This window comes from Canis aureus, chromosome 27 (assembly GCF_053574225.1).
Source record: "Canis aureus isolate CA01 chromosome 27, VMU_Caureus_v.1.0, whole genome shotgun sequence".
NCBI lineage: Eukaryota > Metazoa > Chordata > Mammalia > Carnivora > Canidae > Canis > Canis aureus.
The window spans coordinates 9,002,933-9,021,730 of NC_135637.1; the positions used below are offsets into that span (position 1 = coordinate 9,002,933).

At 56.1% G+C, this 18,798-nt stretch overlaps 1 protein-coding gene across 31 annotated transcripts in view; it reads left to right on the forward strand.

Moving 5' to 3' along the window:
- The window catches only part of NCOR2 (nuclear receptor corepressor 2), a 212,469-nt gene that overhangs the window by 157,707 nt on the left and 35,964 nt on the right, over nt 1-18,798 (forward strand). For 25 of the 31 annotated variants that reach the window (XM_077875269.1, XM_077875268.1, XM_077875270.1 and 22 more), the window contains 4 exons: nt 1,460-1,602; nt 8,731-8,878; nt 11,944-11,994; nt 13,027-13,660. In XM_077875269.1, the coding sequence (XP_077731395.1) occupies nt 1,460-1,602; nt 8,731-8,878; nt 11,944-11,994; nt 13,027-13,660 (976 nt within the window). The remainder of the gene's footprint in view (nt 1-1,459; nt 1,603-8,730; nt 8,879-11,943; nt 11,995-13,026; nt 13,661-18,798) is intronic. The other 6 variants (XM_077875278.1, XM_077875297.1, XM_077875290.1 and 3 more) reach the window with 1 other exon arrangement.

Sequence of the window (18,798 nt, forward strand, 5' to 3'; positions counted from 1 at the left end):
TGAGATGGAAGCACGTCTCTGAAGGGCTCTGCAAACTCCAGGTCACTCGGCCGTGTGATGTGGCGTCTTGTCGTTTCTTGTTGCAGTTTTATTTTAATGAGAGCTGTGTGTGTGCTGAGCTATTGGCACATGATAGGATGGATGGATGGATGGATGGATGGACGGACAAACGAGGCACAGAAAGTGCAAACACGCAGATTGTTGGCCCCTCCAGCTCCTGTACCCCTACAAAATTCCAGTCGTAGCCTCCCTGTTTGCAGCTTGATTTGATTCAAGGAAAATGGCCTCAAACTTCATTATGGGAAATCTTTCATTAGCCGTTAGCCGTTAAAAGTCTAGCTCTGGGGCTTAGAGACTGCTGTATTCCAGTGTGACTCAGGCTTCCCACCTGCTGCCCTTGGGGGCCCAGTCCTGCCCCACAGCCCTTGGAGATCTAGAGCCTGCCTTCTGTCTCTCGGGCAGCCACCGGGAAGTGGCCGCCTACCTGCTCAGGCTGACCTGGCCGCACAGGGCATGCTGCCGATGTATAAAGAGATGCTGCTGCGTGTGGCGTGCCTGTGTGTGCCAGGAGCTCCGTGGGCAGGTGGATTGAGACCTGGGGCCAGGTGTCCCATGTGCGGCTTCTGTGAGCAGGAGGCTGTGTTTTTTGCTGAGACTGGTATTTACAGCATTGAAACCAGAATAGGTTATGGAGTGGGGGGTGAGTATGGCCCTGGCCCGAGTTTGTGGGGCTGGGGAGAACTTTCTCTGACCTGGGTGGGTTTGGGATGGAGTCTGTTGATTCTTGGGGATTTCTCCCCATATCAGGGGTCTGTGAGGCTGTGAAAGCTCACAGACATTGGGGGGGCCAGTTTTCGGGGGGCCGTTCTACTCCCAGACCCTTGAACCAGCCTTGTGGGCCTCAAGCCCATGGTGGGCCCCAGGCCCAAAGGTGCCCCAGTTAACCTGGGTGAAGAGACTCCTGGCTCCAGCTCACACTTGCCTGGACCCCACCCTCCCTCCCCTGCTCACACGTTCCTTCCTTTCCTCTGGCCTTGGCCTGGTGCGGCCGGAAAACAACACTGTCTCCCGAGGCCTGAGGCCTCATCTGCAGCTGTGAGGGAGTGTCAGTGCTAGGTCACGACAGCCAGGGGAGGCAGGGGAGGTGGGAGCCTGGGCGGGGTCTGTGCCCAGACCTCAGCTCCTAGCCACCAGAATCCTCGATGGTGGTCTCGGGAGGGGTGCACCCAGGGCGAACAGCCCCTTGCCCCTCTCTTCTCCGTTCCTGGAGCCTGGGCCCTGCCCAGGTAGCCTGGGTGGGGGATGGGGGTAGCCAGGTCGCCATATCCACCCCTCTGGCGCCCCCCACCTCCACTGGTCTGCTTCCAGAGTCTTGGAACCGCATGCAGAGCCTCAGTCCGGGCTGCAGGCTGTGGGCACAGGCCTCCTGCTGCCCTTCACCTGCCGCCCTCTGCCACAGGTCTTCTGGAACACGGCCGGAACTGGTCGGCCATCGCTCGGATGGTGGGCTCCAAGACGGTGTCTCAATGTAAGAACTTCTACTTCAACTACAAGAAGAGACAGAATCTGGATGAGATCCTGCAGCAGCACAAGCTGAAGATGGTGAGCACTCTGCCCTGCCTCCTGGGGTCTCTTGGGGGGCTGCACCCTGGGTGCCCTGGGTCGGGAGCAGGTATTCACCAGGACCTCGGGATTGGGGGTGCCCTGGGCTGGCTGCAGGGATTGTTGTGTTCCGCACATCCCCTCCTGGGCACTGGGCTGACCCTGTGTGCCAGGCCCATCCTCCTGTTTCCCTGCCTCCGCTCCCTTGCTCTCCTGGGTTCCACACCTCTGGGTGTGTGGGGAAGGAGCACCGTGGGCCAGACACCGCCTCATCAAGGATCGTGGCAGTCAGTGCCTTAGAACGAAGGCCCAGAGGCAGATGAACCCCAAGCAAGTGTCTCTCCCATCCTGTTTGACCTCATAATCTTAGGGCTGCCTCAGTAGGGGGGAGGGACAGGTCAGGGAGCAGTGGGCCCAGCCCTGGCCTCCCCCCGCCCTCCCGCAGCCCTCTGGCCTCGAGGGAAGGCCGGGGGAGGCCAGGAGCACGAGAAGGGCGGGCTGGCCTTGCTGAGCATGTAAATGGTCTCTATGGAGAGACTGCTTCCTCCACAGCCGATACTGTGAAGGGAGGGCCGGGTGGGGGGGCAGCCTCTTCCCTTCCTCCTCTCTGTCTTTCTTTCTCTCTTTCCCCACCCCCTCTCTTCCTCCCTCCCTGACTCCTGCCCCTTTGGACACATTTACAACATGCCTGCATGGTCACTATTTCAGATATGGGGAAACTGAGGCTCAGCAAGGCTCATAAACAACAGACTTGGGTCAACCACACCTGTATGACCCAGGGACCCGTGTTCTGAATCACCAGGCTACGTATTTCCTTATATATGTGAAGGTATAAGAAGGGGGTCCTCAGCTCTCCTCCTCAGGCCTGCCTGCTGCCCCCTCCCCTCCATCAGGCTGCCTGTTGCTGCGTGTAAAGTACAGGCAGCCTGTCCTGGGACGAGACGGCCCTGAACTGCTGCTCCCATGCAGCCTGCTGAGATGCACAGACTATTGAGGTCACCTGGCATGGCAGGCAGGCCAGGCATAGAATCACCCCACTTGAACTGTGCTTGAGTGCTGCGCAGAGTTTAAGGGCAGCCTCCTCGGCTGCCCTGGGTGGGAATCTTACTGGATTGAGTATGTAAGCAGCTGCTGGCTGCTCAAGGCCAGCGGAGACTGTGTCATGCCCCTATGGGCAGCGCTGAGGCCGAACCTCATCTCCAGTTGGGCTCTTGTCTACTCCCTGTTGCCCATCATATCTGGTGAAGCCAGACCTCCCTCACCTTCCCTGCCTGCTGCTCAACTGGCCTTAGTGCTCCTTGAGCTTCTGGCAGTGCTTCCTGGTACACCAGGAGCTTTACATTTTCCTGGATTTTCTAGGACTCCGGTTTCCACAGGGAGGAAGTCTTATGAAAGCCTGACGGCGCAGAGCACTTGTCTTTAACACCTGTTGAAATCTCTTAGAGCAGGAGGATGGCTGAGCCCAAGGGGAGCAGCCTATGTGTGTAGCAGCTAGAGATTAACTGCGGGGGGGGGGGGGGGGGGCAGTCCTGACAAGAGGTGGTCTTCTTGCCCTTCCCCTCCTCCTCCCCCTAGCCCCTGCTCCTCCCAGCCAACATGGACACCAGCCCAGCCATGGCTCAGGCTGTTAGGGGTATAGGCCTCCTCTCCCAGACTCCCTCATTCATGGCACGGTCCTGCTATGCCCCCAGGGACTCCAGAACCTGAGTGTGGGTTCAGGGGTAAGAGTGGGGCCAAGTCCCAGCTTCATGACTTGGCACCTGTGTGACCTCAGGTGACAGCTTTGTCCCAGTGAGCCTTAGTTTCGTCCTTTGTAAAGTGGGGGCATAACGGCCCTTACCCCTGAGAATTCTGCTGAGGATTAAATGAGTCACCACTTCTGAGGACCCAAGTGTCTACCAGAGGGGAGCACTCTGTGAGGGGTGGCTGCCCTGACTGCTACCACTGGTGGTGGTAGTAGTAGTGGTAGTATTTTATTTTAAAGCCACCGATCCCCTTTTTTTCTTAGGGGTGTGGGAGGCACTCTCTCAAATGGAGTGTGCAGGAGCAGCCATTGTAGGGACTCTGGCCTAGAAGACCCTGATTCTAATCCAGATCTTGCCACTTAGTAGCTGTGTGACCTTGGGCAAGCAACTTATTCTCTCTGTGCTCAGTTTTCCCAACTATACAGTGGGGACAATACTAGTGCCCACCTCAGAGGGCTTTTATGGCACTCATCTGAGTGGATGGGTGTAAGGGCTTAGAACAGGGCCTGGCACGTTCTGAGTGCCCCACACGTGAGAGCCACAGCTGTGATGGTATCATGGCCACCAGACAGCCAGTGGCTGGGTCTCGTGTCTCCCTGGGTGCTTGGTTGTATATGGAGAGCAGCTACTCCTAGACTGGCTGAGTGAGTGATTGGTCAGCTGATTGATTGATTGAGCCAGTCAGTGTCTTTCATCTGAATAGATAGCCTAGCAGAATGGTGTAAAGCAGGGCTCTGGGCTAGAGGGCCCACACCCTAGCAGTGTCAGCAGCTGGGTGGTGCCTGCAGGCACACGGCGCCCCCCTCTGTGCCTCAGTGTTCCCTGTAGAGGGAAGGGAAGACCAGGACCCACCCTTAGGGTTGTGAGGAGCAGAGGAGTCCTATGTGAGGGGCAGTGCCTTGCCCTGGGCCAGTGCTCAGGGTGTGTGGGACATCATCCTCACTGTGCAGTCAGTGAGCCTTTCTTGAGCACCCACTGGGTGCCAGGGAAGCAGTGCGCATGGGGTTTTTCTGCTGGGCATTCCTTTAGGGGACAGCGGGAAGCCATCTGCCGGGACTGAGCTCAAAGTGGGTTGTACTGGTCTGAGAGAAGTAAAGCTGATGCTGACGGAGAAGGCTGCCCTCCTCGTTGTCTGATCCTGAGTACTGATGGGTGGACCACTACAGGGTGATGAGGCCAGGAGACCACAGAGGGGGTTCGACCCCGGGTCTGTAGGCGCGTCCCTTCGTGGACCCATCCTCCACTAGCCATGGCTCACACAGGACCCAGCAAAGCAGAGTCATACTGGGTGAGCTGTGGACCTAGTACATCAGGCCAGAAGATGGGGGCCAGCAAACCATGTCCTGAGGCCTACAGATGGGTGAATCTTGCTGACCACTTATTGTTGAGAAAAGGCAATTTGGGTGCATGCAGCTGGTTCTCGTTCCCAGCTGACCTTGAAGGAATCACAGAGGAATCACCGTGAGCAGTTCCAGGGACCCATTGCGGGAAGTTGGGCTCTGCCTGGGTCCATCCATCCTGCCAGTGGCCACCCATGCTGCAGGGATGAGTTCCCTGTCACTGGAGTATGTAAGCAGGCCTCACAAGATGCTGCTGAACTCCATGACCTCCGCCTGCTGCCCCTCCCCGGCACTCTCCAAGGCCCCAGGAGGAAGCTAGGTCCCTACTAGTCCTGAATCAACAGCAGCCACCTCTGGCCACTGGCCAGGCCCTGTCTGGAGCTCAGAAAGACATGTCACTCTTGTCCAGTGCAGGAAGGAGCAGGGGAAGCAGAGGGTCAGCGGGTGTCCCCTCCCGCTTTACGCCAAGCCTGGCCTGAATATGGCCACAGGGCGACGTCAGCAGGAAGCAGGATCGGGTGGGCAGGCGGAGCGTGGCCCAGTTATGTAACATTTGGCAGTAGTGACTTCTCCGAGGTTTCCCTCCCCCTTGTTATGGCCGAAGGTTACCCTTTCCTCCCATCTGCAAATCCAGGCCCTGGGGCTCAGCTTCCATGTTTCTCTGTCTCAGCCCAGGCCCTGCCTTGCCTTGTTTTCCTCTGTTGTCTCCTCCGTCTGAGGCTGCATAAGCCTGCAGAGGGACCTTGTCCAGGCAACAGAGTGCTTAAACCTGACCTGCGTTCAAATCTGGGCTACTTGACTTAGGAGCTGTGTGATCTCAGGAAGGTGTCTTTGCCTCTCTGAGCCGGTGTCTTTGTCAAGTTCAGTTCATCTAAAATAGTTACAGACCACCTGTTTGGAGATGCCAGGCCCTATTTCAGGGATCCTGGGAATACAGCAGAGAACAAAGATTACTAGCTCTTAAGAAGGAACTGATTCTATTTCAAGAGACAGATTAACATACAAATAATTTCTGATTGTGGTCTGAAGGTGATAAGGTGAGGGATATAGTAGAGAGTGATTGATGGGGGGGTATGAGGATTAGCTGATTTTGACACGGTAGTAAGGAAGACCTCTCTGAGGAGGTGATGTCTGAGCAAAGCCCTGATTGAGGTGAGTCATACTAGTATCTAGTAGGAGAAGGTTATCCAGGCAGAGGAATAGCCTGTGCAAAGGCCCTGTGGTTGGGACACTGTGCACATGTTTGCACAAGGAGGCCAGTGTGTTTCTAGCAGGATGACCAAGGAGGGTAGGGGTGGACGAGTATTTTGAAGAGGTGAGTGGGGTCCAGGTCTAGAATATGCAGGGCTATATTATGGAGTGGGGAGGACTTGGGGTCTTATACGCAGGGTTTCAGGGAGCCCCCGGAGAGTTTGAAGCAGGGAGCAGCATACTCTGGCTTGCCTGCAGAGCAGCTGTGTAGATCCATTGACTCAATCCAGGAAAATGCTAGGCACATAGTAGGTACTCAGTCAACAGCAGATGTAATTATACTGGTTTTGCCAGCATCTCCTGTTCCACACACACCTCCTGGTTTGGAGGTACGGGGCCACATGTGGAAGGATTTGGTGTAATTCCTCAGGCACTCAGTAAATCCTAGCCTTTCAGTGTGGCCTTGTGCTGATGGAAACTGTGACTTCTCATACTTGTGCCACTTGGCCTGATGTGTCCTGGACTGCAGGTTCTGGCCAACCCTCCTGGACTTGAGTCCCCAGGAAGATGCACATCCTGGCCAGGCCCCCAGGAGCTCCTGTTCCCTGCCAGGCTCCTGATCGCCTGCCTCACCCAGCCTGAGCACAGGAGTGAGTCCCTGTCTGCTAAAAATAGATTGGGGAAGAAGGGGATCCCTCAGCCTCACCCACAGAACCCACATGCCACACAACTTTCTCGCGCCTCCATGAGCTCCAGCCGGGCCTCTGGGAGAAGTTGGGGTTTGGGGCAGGGCTGGGCCAACCCCTGGAGGTGGGTGGATGGCGGAGCTGAGTGTTCCTGCAGTGGCCAGGGGACATTCAGCAGGGTGGGGCTCTGGCCCTGGCCTGGTGGTGACGGAAACCGTGACTAATGGGCAAACAGATGTTTGCCTTTTTCTCCCCGTGTTCAGAGCTCCTAAACTCAGAGGACCCCCATTTGCTTAGGAAGGTGGTAGGACAGGAATTGATCCCACCCCCAGGCTGAGGTTGGGGCTTTGGCACCCCTCCTGAGGCCTATTCCCACCCCAGCTGCTGGTGCCTGGAGGAGACAGGGCATTTGCTCCAAGAGTGGACCCTATCATGTTTGGGGTAAGGTGGCTTTTCCACAGGGGGCTGGGGAATTGGTAGAAGGGAGGTGCATTTGTTTCCTGTTTCCTATAATAGTACCATAAACTAGAGGTGACTTAAAACAATACAAACTTACTCTGTCACAATTCTGGAGGCAAAAATCTGAAATGGAGGTGTCTGTAGGGTCCTGCTCCCTCTGGAGGCTCCCAGGAGAAGCCTGCTTTGCTCCTCTAGCTTCTGAGGGTGGCTGGTCGTGCTGGATGGTCTTTGGCTTATAGACACATGGCTCCCCGTGTGCCTCTGTGGCCAAATTCTTCTCTTCTTACAAGGACCCCAGTCATCAGACTCAGGGCCCACCCTAATCCAGTATGACCACATCTCAACTAATTACATCTGCAAAGAGCTTGTTTCTGAATAAAGTCATGTTCTGAGGTTTGGGTGGACATGGATTCTGGGGGAATGATGTTTCACCCAGTCTGAGGGGCTTCACTTAGACTGCTAGCATGTCTGGGGTTGTCGTGGGTTCTGCTTCCTTCCTTGGAGACCCCACGGGGCTCAGGCTGAGACCCTCCTGTCACACCAGCTGTATTGGGGGCAGTCGTCCCCTCTTAGGAACCAGTCTACCGCCTGTGGGAGTCCCTGGTCACCCTGAGACCTAGCACTCTGCCGCCACCTGTATACCAACTCTGTTAACTGTGTGTTTAAGCCCCAGAAGCCACCCATTCAGCCAGCCAGCCAGCCAGCAGATGTGCTCTGAACCTCTGCTGGCTCAGCATGGGAGGTAAAGAAACGCCCCCCAAAGTGCCCCACCCAGTGAGGTGCAAAGGCAGGAGCTGCTAGGAGGAGTGAGAAGCTTGTTTGTCCCCAATCTGGGGGGTGGGCTTCCGGGAACCGGGGTCCTGTGTGGAGGGATATGAAAGGCCCTGCATGAGAGCCTCTTTTCTTTACCCCGAATACACTGAGTGGGGCCCCACCTCAGGGGTTCGTACTTGCAGTTCCCTCCACCTGGACTACCATCGTTTAGGGCTTTGTTTGGCTAGCTCTCTCAGTGCTCAGACTCAGCTCACATGCCACCTCCTCCAAGAAGCCTCCCCCATCCCATCTTGCTCACGTCCCCACCTCTGAGTCTCTTTTTCTTAAGTGACGTGTTATTTGTTGGTCTCCCTGACTGGAAGACCTTTGTGGGCAGGGACCTGTCTACCTCCTTCATTGTGTGTCCTCAGCCTTGATGCAGTCCTGGTACATAGGAGGTGCCATATAAAGACCAGCATAGTGAGTCGATGAAATTCCCAAGCCAGCCCTGTCTCCCGGGGCTTGGTGAGGGGCAGAGATGACATGCAGGGAAGGTTGACTCATTAGTGTGCTCCACACGTAGTGACTCTGCCTGGCAGGGTATCCTCCAAGGCGTATGCTCTGGCTGTGGTAATCAGAGGGACTGGAGTGATCACAGGGGCCCTTTAGGCAGAGGCAGCCCTTCCTCACTGGTCCCAGCAGGATGTCAGGGCAGCCGGGAGGCCAGGTTGTGCTATACATGTATCTGGGACTTGGTGGAAGAATAAAGCCCTCAGTAAAAACAACTACTGGCATGCTTGGCCACTGCTGGGTGGGTGGGGGTAGGGGTAGGGTTGCCTCATGGCCACGCATCTGGGATTGCTGTCTGTTGCACTATGGCGTCCTCGGGCACAGGGAGTCCTCGGGCTGACAGCCCAGGCCCAGGATCTGACCGTCACTGTCCCTGTGCCCTAGGAGAAGGAGAGGAATGCACGGAGGAAGAAGAAGAAAGCCCCAGCTGCTGCCAGTGAGGAGGCTGCCTTCCCACCTGTGGTGGAGGACGAGGAGATGGAGGCATCGGGTGCAAGCGGGAATGAGGAGGAGATGGCAGAGGAGGCAGAAGGTGAGGGGCAGGAACTGACCTGTCCCAGAAGTGTCTGGGTCCTTCTGAGACGAGGCCTAGACTGCCTTGGAGGGAGAGCATGGTGATGGTGGTGACAATGGTAGTGATAATGGTAATGGTGATGATAAGGGTGGTGGTAATGATGATGATGATACTGGTGATGATGGTGGTGGTGGTGGTAATGATGGTGATGGTGACAGTGATGATAGTAGTGATTGGTGGTGATGGTGATGAATGTGGTGGTGGCGGTGGTGGTATGATGATGGTGTTGGTAGTGATGATAGTAGTGAATGATGGTGTTGGTGGTGGTGATGATAGTAGTGATTGGTGATGGTGGTGATGAATTTGGTGGTGGTGGTGGTGATGGTGATGATGGTGGTGGTAGTAATGGTGATGGTAGTGATGGTGGTGATGATGATGGTAATGATGGTGATGGTGGCAGTGATGATAGTGATTGGTGGTGATGGTGATGAATGTGGTGGTGTTGTGGTGGTGGTAGCAGTGATGATTGTGATGGTAGTGATGATGGCAGTGGTGGTGGTGATTGATGATGGTGATAATGGTGGTGGTTGTGATGATGGTGATGATGGTGGTAGTAGTGATGATGGTGGTGGTGTTACTCCCAAGTACCCCATTTTGGATTACATGGGTCTGTACCTGCCCCACATGGCATGATGTCCCTAAAGACCCCAACCCCTGCTTAGCAGCATGTCTGTGTCTTACTTGTTGTCTTTCTGCCCAGAACTGCCCAAGTTGGGCCCTCATGTTCCTAGTGAACAGAACCTTCCTTCTTCCTGCCGCTGCCTCGAGTGCCTTCCTATTCCTTCTATCTGCCTGCCTCTGCACTCAAACTCCCAAGCTTCTGCCAACATGGTATAGGAAGGTGGGAGTCACCTCCTGGCTCCTCAAGCCAGGCCTACAAATACGTTCAAGCTCTGCCAGCCCCCAGGGCATTCACTGACCTGGACCCTACTTCCTGGTTGAAAACAGAGAATTGGGCCATGTGGTTGCTGTTGTCTCAAGTTGGGGATGGGTCTGGGGACAGAGTCTGGCCCCTTTCTGCTCTGGGTCTCTCTTGTCCAAGTTGGTGACAGGCCTGGCCAGTGTCTGATGGAGGGCTGCAAATCCCTCTGCCTTCATTTTCTTGGTCCTGGGTTTATAACCAGAAAAAAGAGAAGGAAACAGAAACCCAATCCCACTCTTTAAATATCCTCCCAGCTGCTCTGTGGACAGGATGCAGCCCTGGTGGGAAAGTAGAAGGAAGCCAGACTTTGGCTCAGCATTAAGACTAGAACGAACACTGCCCAGTAAGAGAGCTGTGTGGTAGTGAACTCCCCGTCACTTGTAGGGTTCTCATACTGCAGCAGGGGATGAAGGAGGGTCATTCTGTGCTGGGGTGATGGGAGGGCTGTTCTGGTGGAGCTGAGGCTCTGTGACCACCTGATGGCTCTGAGTGGATCCTGTGCAGCAGGGTAGGAAAATCCTGCACAAAGGAACAGGGTGATACTCCCATCTCATGGATGAGCTTTGAAACTGAGGACCAGGGAGAGGAGAATCGCTTTCACGGGGTATCATGTAACTGGTAGACTTGGAGTTGGACAGTCCAGCCTGTGTTTGCCATGTAACCCTGTGCTTTCTGACCATGGGGCAGAGGTGGGGGGGGGTCGGTCAGGGAGGTTCTGGGCTAGGGCCTGAGGTCACCCCTATGGAACCTTCTAGAAAGCCTAGCCAGCCCCAGCAACATGACAGACCCCTCCAGGGAGCTGGCAGCAAGTGCCTTTGTTGCATCTAGGCGGAGATGAACCATCCAGGGAGAGAGGATTCATTCTCTGTTCAGTGTCTCAGCAATGATCATGGTCTCCCCAGCCTAATCAGACGGGCAGCCTTGAGTTCTTCTCATGAACCATCACAGTGACCCAGTGGAGTAGGTTCTCTTGTCACTCTGTTTACAGATGAGGAAACTGAGGCACAGAGTGGTCACCCATGGTCATACAGTTGACTTGCTTGGGGACTAGGGTTCAAACTAGTCAGAAGTGCAGATCCTCAGGCCCCTCCTGAATCTTCTGATGAGGCAGCACTTCGGGAGAGGGTGAGCCCCCCCCCCCCATCTGAGTCTTCACAGCCCCTGCCTCGGGCGCATGCTCGCGCTTGAGAACTCCTCATGGGACAAGTCTCTCAGTAAGGGAGAGGGCCTAGTAATAACCTCCCATTTTGTGGATGAGCAGACTGAGATTCTGGGAGTTAAGCCACTTGTCCAAGGGGTGTCCACACTGGCCCCAACACCTTGATGTCTGTTAAGTGAGAACAAAGAAGTAGCATCACAAGTCCTCACTCAGGGGTAGGAATTCTGTGGTTAGAGACACGGGACACAGGGTCAGCCCTCTCCTGCCCCCGTGCAGTATGGCCTGGGGCACGTGACTCGGCCCCTCTATGCCTCAGTTTCTTGCTCTGCAAATGAGATGCTGCTTGTCCTGTTCTTCGGGGTTGCTGAGGATTAAATGAGTCATGAGCATGAAAGGCTCTGCACAGCTTAGCACCCATAGAAGAAGCCCTGTTGTTCCAATGATGATTTTGGGGAGTGGTGGACCCTGAAGGGAGGTGAGCAGTGGCAGAGGCAGGGGCCAATGAGGGCAGCGGAGGCTGCAGGAAGCCTTTGCCCACGGCCATGGCAGCCCCTGTCCACCTGGCTCTGTCACTGAGCAGTGGGATGGAGTCCAGGGCTCCAAAGGCCACTCCTGCAGCCCTGCCCACCTCTGGGGTCAGCACTCCCACCCTTAGAGTCCTGGGGACTCAGATCCAGAGAAGGCTAGTGACTTGTCCAAGGATACTATCCCAGGAGTGGGCGGGACTGGCTCCTCACCCTACACTACCCAATTGTTGGGCAAGGCTGCTGCAGGCCACCTGTGGGTCACTCCAAGATGAGGACCACTGTGGGTCCCCCTGCTGCCTGCCAGGCCCCAGGTCCCCCTGCCCCCCCCGCCCCCCCTCCCCCCCATGGCCACCTCTTCTCTCCTGCCTTTTGCTTTTGCCACCTTGCTTCTAATCCTTCTCTCGCTTCCTTCCAGCCTTACACGCCTCTGGGAACGAGGTGCCCAGAGGGGAATGCAGTGGTCCAGGTATGAATGTGGCCAGCTGGCCTGGGGGTGGGGTAGGGGTAAGGCTGTGCCGGGGTCAGGGGCATCCTGAGGTCACCTGTCCTCAGCGTGGGGCCCCACTTCTGTGAGCATGCCTCTGTGAGAGCCAACATTGGTGCAGCCATGGCCTCTGTCCCCCTCCCAGTGTAGTATCTGTTCCCCGTGCTGTTCCCTGACTCACTCTTGCAGATCTGTGCACTTAGCTCCACTGTTCTCTTGATTTTCACCAGTGTTTTCATCCGTGACTTTCACCTTGTTTGATTTCCGAACAGCAGGGGTTTTCATATATCCCTATTTTACACAAAATGGGGGAATTTGAGACCCAAAGAAGTGACAGAAGTGTTTTTCTTAAGGCTGAAGAGCCAGGTCGGAGGCCAGCCACCCTTGTCCTTCCTTGCCTTTCATCTGTATGCACATTCAGTCACTCACTTAACACTTCCTGTGCACTGCTATGTGCTGGGCCGTGTAGGAAGCAGATGGGGGATGCTATCGGGCTCTTTCTCCTCAGGCTCCTCAGAGTTCACCGGCCCATTTTACGTTGTCGTGTCATAACGACACAATAGCAAATAGTCACCAAGTGTCACCCTGTGCTGCTACACCTCCTGGCTTCCTTACCCTGTAAGCTCTACAGATGAAAGCAAGGCAGGCCCAGAGATAGCCTGCGTTACCGTGGCTGGGCTTCCAGTGTGGGCAGAGCCAGAGGTGGAATGCAGATGAAGCTCCATAGCCCTGGCTGTGTAGGGGTGCCAGCAACCCCAGGGGCCAGAAGTTAGTGACGTGGCTGGGCTCCAGGGTCAGCATGGGGAGAACGGGGCAGGGGGAGGGCAGGGCCCCAGGACCGTGATGGGCCAGCTGCCCGAGTGTGTCAGAGCTTCGGGGCTGTTGAGATGTCAAGCTGCATCCTGAGTTCGTGTCCTGGACCCGAGATGGGCAGGTCTGGCTGTGAGGAAGGCCGTGCCTGCCTCCATCTCTGAGCCCCCGGCACCACTCCCTCTTCTTCTTTTTCCCCCACAGCCACCGTCAACAACAGTTCTGACACAGAGAGCATCCCCTCCCCCCGCACTGAGGCTGCCAAGGACACAGGACAGAATGGGCCCAAGCCCCCGCCTGTCCCAGGCACTGATGTGCTACCCCCTGAGCCACCCACCCCGCCGCCAGAGGACGCTCTGGTATCCTCCGAGCCTGGCCCGGCCCCTGAAACCACCAGCCCGCCCACGCCTCCGCCAGCACCTGCATCACCCACTGCACCCCCTCCCGTGGTCCCCAAGGAGGAGAAGGAGGAGGAGGATGCTGCGGCCCCCCTGGTGGCGGAGGAGGAGGAACAGAAGCCCCCTGTGGCCCAAGAGATGGCTGTGGACATGGGCAAGACGGAAGAGCCTGGTGAGGCATCCCCTGCAGAGCCCATCAAGAGTGAATGCAAAGAGGAGGCCACAGAGGAGGGGCCCGACAAGGGCAAGGGGGGTTCTGAGCCCAGCGCGGAGGCCGAGGCCACACCCGAGGGGGCCCTCAAGGTGGAGAAGAAAGAGGGCGGCGGCCCTGGGGGCAAAGCTCCCACAGCCAAGGGCGCCGGAGCCCCCCAGGACAGCGACTCCAGTGCCACCTGCAGTGCAGATGAGGTGGACGAGCCCGAGGGGGGCGACAAGAACAGGTGAGTGGGCACACCGGGTGGGACTCTTATCTCCTGCCAGCACCAGGGCAGCTGCACGCAGGCTGCCTCGGTGCCTGCCCTCGGGGCGTGTGGCCCAGCTGGAGGAGGGGATTGCACCAGGCAGGGCTGGGTGGCTGGAGGCGTGGCGCAGGCTCCACCGATTGCTCTTACTCCTTCAGCTCCTGCTGATGGCCTACCGTGCTTGACCTTCCTCCGCTCGTAGGTGCATCACTCCCGTCTGCCACCATCTTTGTGGGGTGTTTTCCTGCTATGTCTACAGGCCCCAATTTTTTTTTTCTTATGAGGACACCATCATTGGATTCGGGTCCACCCAAATTAGGTCACATTCACAGGTCCCTGGCTGTTTGGACTTAAGCTTGTTTGAGGGGCGGGGGCTGGGGGGCACAATTCTATCCTTAACAGGGCAGGAACAGCAGGTGCCGGGGCCTGGGGGTGGAAGGAGCATGTGTGATTCAGGCCAAGTGGTGGAGCCAGTGAGGGTCGGCAGGCTGCACTAACTCATGGCTGCAGATTGTTCTCAGGGGAATGCCCCAGTCAGCTGGGTGTGACTGACGCTCTGAAACTAGCTGGAGAATGCAGAGAATTCAGTGGGGGTCAGAGAGGCCCACGGAGATGGCTGCCATGTCCCCGCAGCCAGTGATGCAGGTCTGTCTGCAGCCAGTTGTGACAGACTCCTGAGCTCACTAGTGGCTCACATCCCATCTGCCAAGGGTCAGGGTGCAGGAACTGGGAGCCCCTGTCCTGGCTCGAGCTGATGGAGCCATTGAGGCTGCTCTCTTGCTGGGGTGGCCTGGAGGGACCCCCCCAAACCATGCTGCCCTCTTTGGGTACTGCTGTCTCTGAGATGTGTTCCTCCATTTCTCTCCTTTGTCTCTGCTCTTGGTGCGGGGTACCCGTCCCCACCTTGCACCCAAGGCCCCTGGAGCACTGGGTTTTACCCACGTGTGGCACAGATGGTCGAGGGCTCTGAGCCTCTGAGACCCCCAGCCAGGACCAGAGCTCGTACCCCACATTGGGGCCGAGCCAAGCAGCTGAGGGCAGAGGTGCAGACCCACTCCCACCCACATCTGGACCCTGGGCCAACGTTTTCTAGTGAGGCAGGTGGGTCATTTTTATTTTGACTAAAACCGATGCGGTCTGTTGTCTCTCCTCTCCTGTCTCTTGGAAAGTTCTGGGCAGAGTGAGAGGGAGGAAAATCTGACTTTCAGATCGCCGAGTTCTTGTGGAGCCTTTCCCCTGTCCCGTGATTCACCTTGGGGCATGTGAACATGGTGAGCTCAAGAACTCTTCATGTGAGACTCAGATTCATCCAGAGCTCTGTGGGTCTCTGTATGTGCCACAGAAGGAAGTGGGCCAGATTGTCCTCAGTTTCCTGTGTCCGGGAGTCCCTGGGAGTCCCCACTGTCAGGAAGCTGGTCTGGTGGGTAGCCCCATGACCAGGAAAGGCCAGACCAACAGGCTTCCGAGGGCTCAGAAGTTCCTGAGCTTCTTGCCCTTGGAAACCAGTATGCACAGTGGCCCGGTCCTCTGGGGAAGGCCCACAGCCAGGGCCTGCTGCTACGTTCACTCTTTGTGCCTGGGTAATGGGGTCAGGGTGGATGGCTCCCCACCCTGCTCCTGCTGGCCATGAGGACGGAGTCATGGAAACGTGTTTCTGCTCTTAGTGGGAAGAGTGCTGAGCTCATGAGGCAACCATGCTGATAAGCAAGCCTCCTGGAGTCTCTGTTTTGGGTTCGCGTGGCCTGCCCAAGACCCAAGGCTGGGCTGAACCCCGCTAACGCCCCGGATCCCTCTGGCCATGCCTGAAGCCCTGGAGGCTACTCTCTGCCTCCCTCTCTCCCCCAACAGCCCCACCCAGGGACGTATCCCTCCCTCCCCAAGCTGGGTCTGGCTCCACCCACTCTTCCTGCCTGAATGTCCAGCGTTCCATCCCCAAGGAGCAGCGGCTGTGGGCTGGGAGTCAGGACACCTGGTTTGTCATGCCCTGTGTGACCGAGGCTGGTCCCCCACCCTCAGAGCCAGGCTGGACTTAGGCCAGCCTGCTGACCTCTTCCTGGCTGGCCGCCTGCCACCCCTCCCTCCCTCTAGCCGTGGCTGTGCAGGCAAGATGCGTCAGAGCATGCCCTGGCAGCCACAGCCTCCCGGAAGGGCTGGCGGGACGGATGGGCCCCTCCTCGACCCCAGGTCCTGGCCGCCCGCCCACCACCCTCCTTCCCACCTGGCAACCCTGGTGTGGTGAGCTTGGCGTCCCCGGACAGGCCCAAGATGCATCTCGTCCTGGCCTCTGCCAGACGACCTTTGGAGAGAAAACCTATTCTGCTTTTACTTTCCGTCACCTTCTGCCAGCCAGGTCTGCCTGGGAGCTTTCTTGGCTGATGACCAGAGATAGTGGCTTTGATTGCAGAGCCTTGAGCTTGCTTGCCCTCCTCTGTCCCAGTTTCTGGAGAGGGTACCTGGGCACCTCGGGTGGGTTGGGGACTTCGGAAAGCCCCTTCCCTGGGGCCTCAGTTTTCTATAAGGTAGGTGTGGAATCCCCACTTTTGGGCTTACTGCGAGCATAATGGAGGTCATAGCAAAAACTGCAGCCTGGTGCCAGGCCCATACACACTAGGTTTGCTACCTTTGGGTCTGTTTTAGGAACACTGAAAGTTTACTCCAAGAGCAGGCTAGATTGTGGCTTCCACTGTGCCCCTGAAATTGTGAAAGCATCCCAACAGCAATTTACCTTTTATTTCTTTATTCCGTAAATGATTGACTGGGCACCAGTGTGTGCCGGACGCCCTTCTATGTGCGAGGGATGCTGGGAACAGTACAGATGAGTCCTGATGTCAGAGTTCTTCCCTTCTGGTGAGAGTGCCTAGTATGGAACAGAAACATTGAAAAAAAACAAAATAGCTGCTCTTATGATAAGTGGGTGATGGGAAGATTGGGGTGCTGGCCAGGGGCTGTGTGGGGAACAGTCAGGGAGGCCTCTCTGAGGAGGTGGCATGGGAGGGTGATCAGAGCCTATAGTGTGTGTGGGGGAGAGGGTAGGAGGGAATAGCCAGTGCAAAGGCCCTGCGACTGTATGAGCTTATGTTCAGTAGAGGGCATAGAGGCCTGTGGCAGAGTGGAGTGAGGGAGAGGGCAGGAGAGGAAGTGACAGGTGGGCAGGGACCTGGCCCCACAGGGAGCAACATAACTACGTCTATGCAGACATTGTTCACAGCCAGCCTTCCATCACTCTCCAGCCCCAGTTGCAGCAGGGATGATCTCAGCCTGGTGATCATGGAGAAGCCAAGGAGAGCACTTAGCAGGCAGAGAGGTGTGCCCTGTTGCAGACCCAGGGTGTCCCCAGTCCCCCTCCCCCAGCCCTCCAGTGTGGGAAGAAAACCCACTGTGATTTTAAGATTGTGTGACCCACTCAGCCTCTGCTGCTCACGGTGCTTCATGTATGGTTGCTTAGAGGGCAGGAGGGTAACTGTTCTCATTCCCATTTTATAGATGGAGAAACCAAGGCCCATTGGTTTAGTCCTATAGCCAAAGGTGGGATTTGAACAGGAGCATGAGCCCTGAGCCACTCCCAGCTGTGTTGCCGGCCTCCCCTCTCCTCTTGGGTCACATGCCTGGTGCCAGGCTCCGAGAGCCCTGACCCGCCCGGGCCTCCCGAGAGGAAAATAAAAGCTGCTGTCTTCCAAGAAAACAAAGGAAAGAGAACAGGCAGGGCCATCCCAAGGAGGGCTCCTGGAGGCGGTGCTCACCAGCCACGGCTGCTGAAACAAGTGGGCAAGTGGGAGCCACGTCAGTGCTAAGTATCTTCCTGCTCCTTTGGGGTTCCAGACCCTAAGGCTTGCCAAGGACTTGAACCTACACCCTTGTTCTTGGATGCTGCCCTCTTACAGTGAGAGGTCGGGCTGGCATCAGGAGGCCACTCATAAATGGTGAAGTGCTGCACCATGATCCAAGGCCCACTGAGCTCCTGCCCTCACTCCATGGGGGACTCAGGAAACAGGAGTCTGGGTCTCTGCTGAGACTGGCTGCTTGCTGAGAGTGTTTGAGGGGCAGTCCCTGTTCCCTTCTTTCTGGTGTGGCTTGTCCCTCCCTGGGTGAGGAGCTGTGGGGAAACCAAGGCAGGGCTCAAACCCCAGGGAATGGCCCTCGTTGGCTGGCAATCAGGGTGGGACACAAACACTTCATTTCATATGTGTTATAAAAACATACTTATGCTGATATGAAATGTTACTTTTTAGCTTTAATGTGTATGTTTCACGGTAGTTTTTTCACGGTAGTTTTGTATTTTTGTACACCTGTCCAATACAAAGTCCAATAGAACGTCATTCTTAGAACAGTGCAGTTAATCAATCTCTTGATTTCCTGGCTAGCATATAGTACGTTCTTTATTTTCTTCTCATGACAGCTTTATGGAGCAATAATTCAGCTAGTGTACAATTCAGCCGTTCAGGTGTGCAGTTGAGCGGATTTGAGCCTGTTTAGAGGCGTGCGACCATCACTGCCGTTGAACTCCAGAACGTTTCCGTCACCCCAGAAAAAAAGCCTTTGCCCCTCAGCATCACTCCACGTTCCACCCCCAGCCCCTGGCCTCCACTCACCTCTCTTCCGTCTGCGGATTCTCTTCCGGATGTTTCATATCAATGGATTTGCATAACATGTGGCCTTTTGTGTCTGGCTGCTTTCACTTGGCATCTTGTTCTCAGGGTCCATCCATGGTGTAGCAGGTGTAGCTACTCATTCCTTTTTGTGGTTGAATCACAGTCCACTGTGTGAACAGACCGTGTGTTGGTCATCCTTTTATGCATGTTTGGGTATCTGGGTGCTTTCCTCCCATTGGCTACAGTGATGGTGCTGCTGCCATCCTGGTAAACAGGTTTTTCTGTGGGCCTGTGTTCTTGGTTCTTTTGGGCACACACCCAGGAGTGGGATTGTCAGGTCAGACAGTAACTGTGTTTTGCCTCTTGAGAACTGCCAGACTTCTTCCAAAGCGGCACAGTCATATTCATTTTTAAATTGAAGTTTACAAATGTGGGTTGGTTTAAATGGGTGCTGGAAGGCAGAGGGGAGGGGAGACCGCGTGTGGTGGCTGTTGAGGTAGGGTGGCAGCAGCAGGACAGCTGATGACA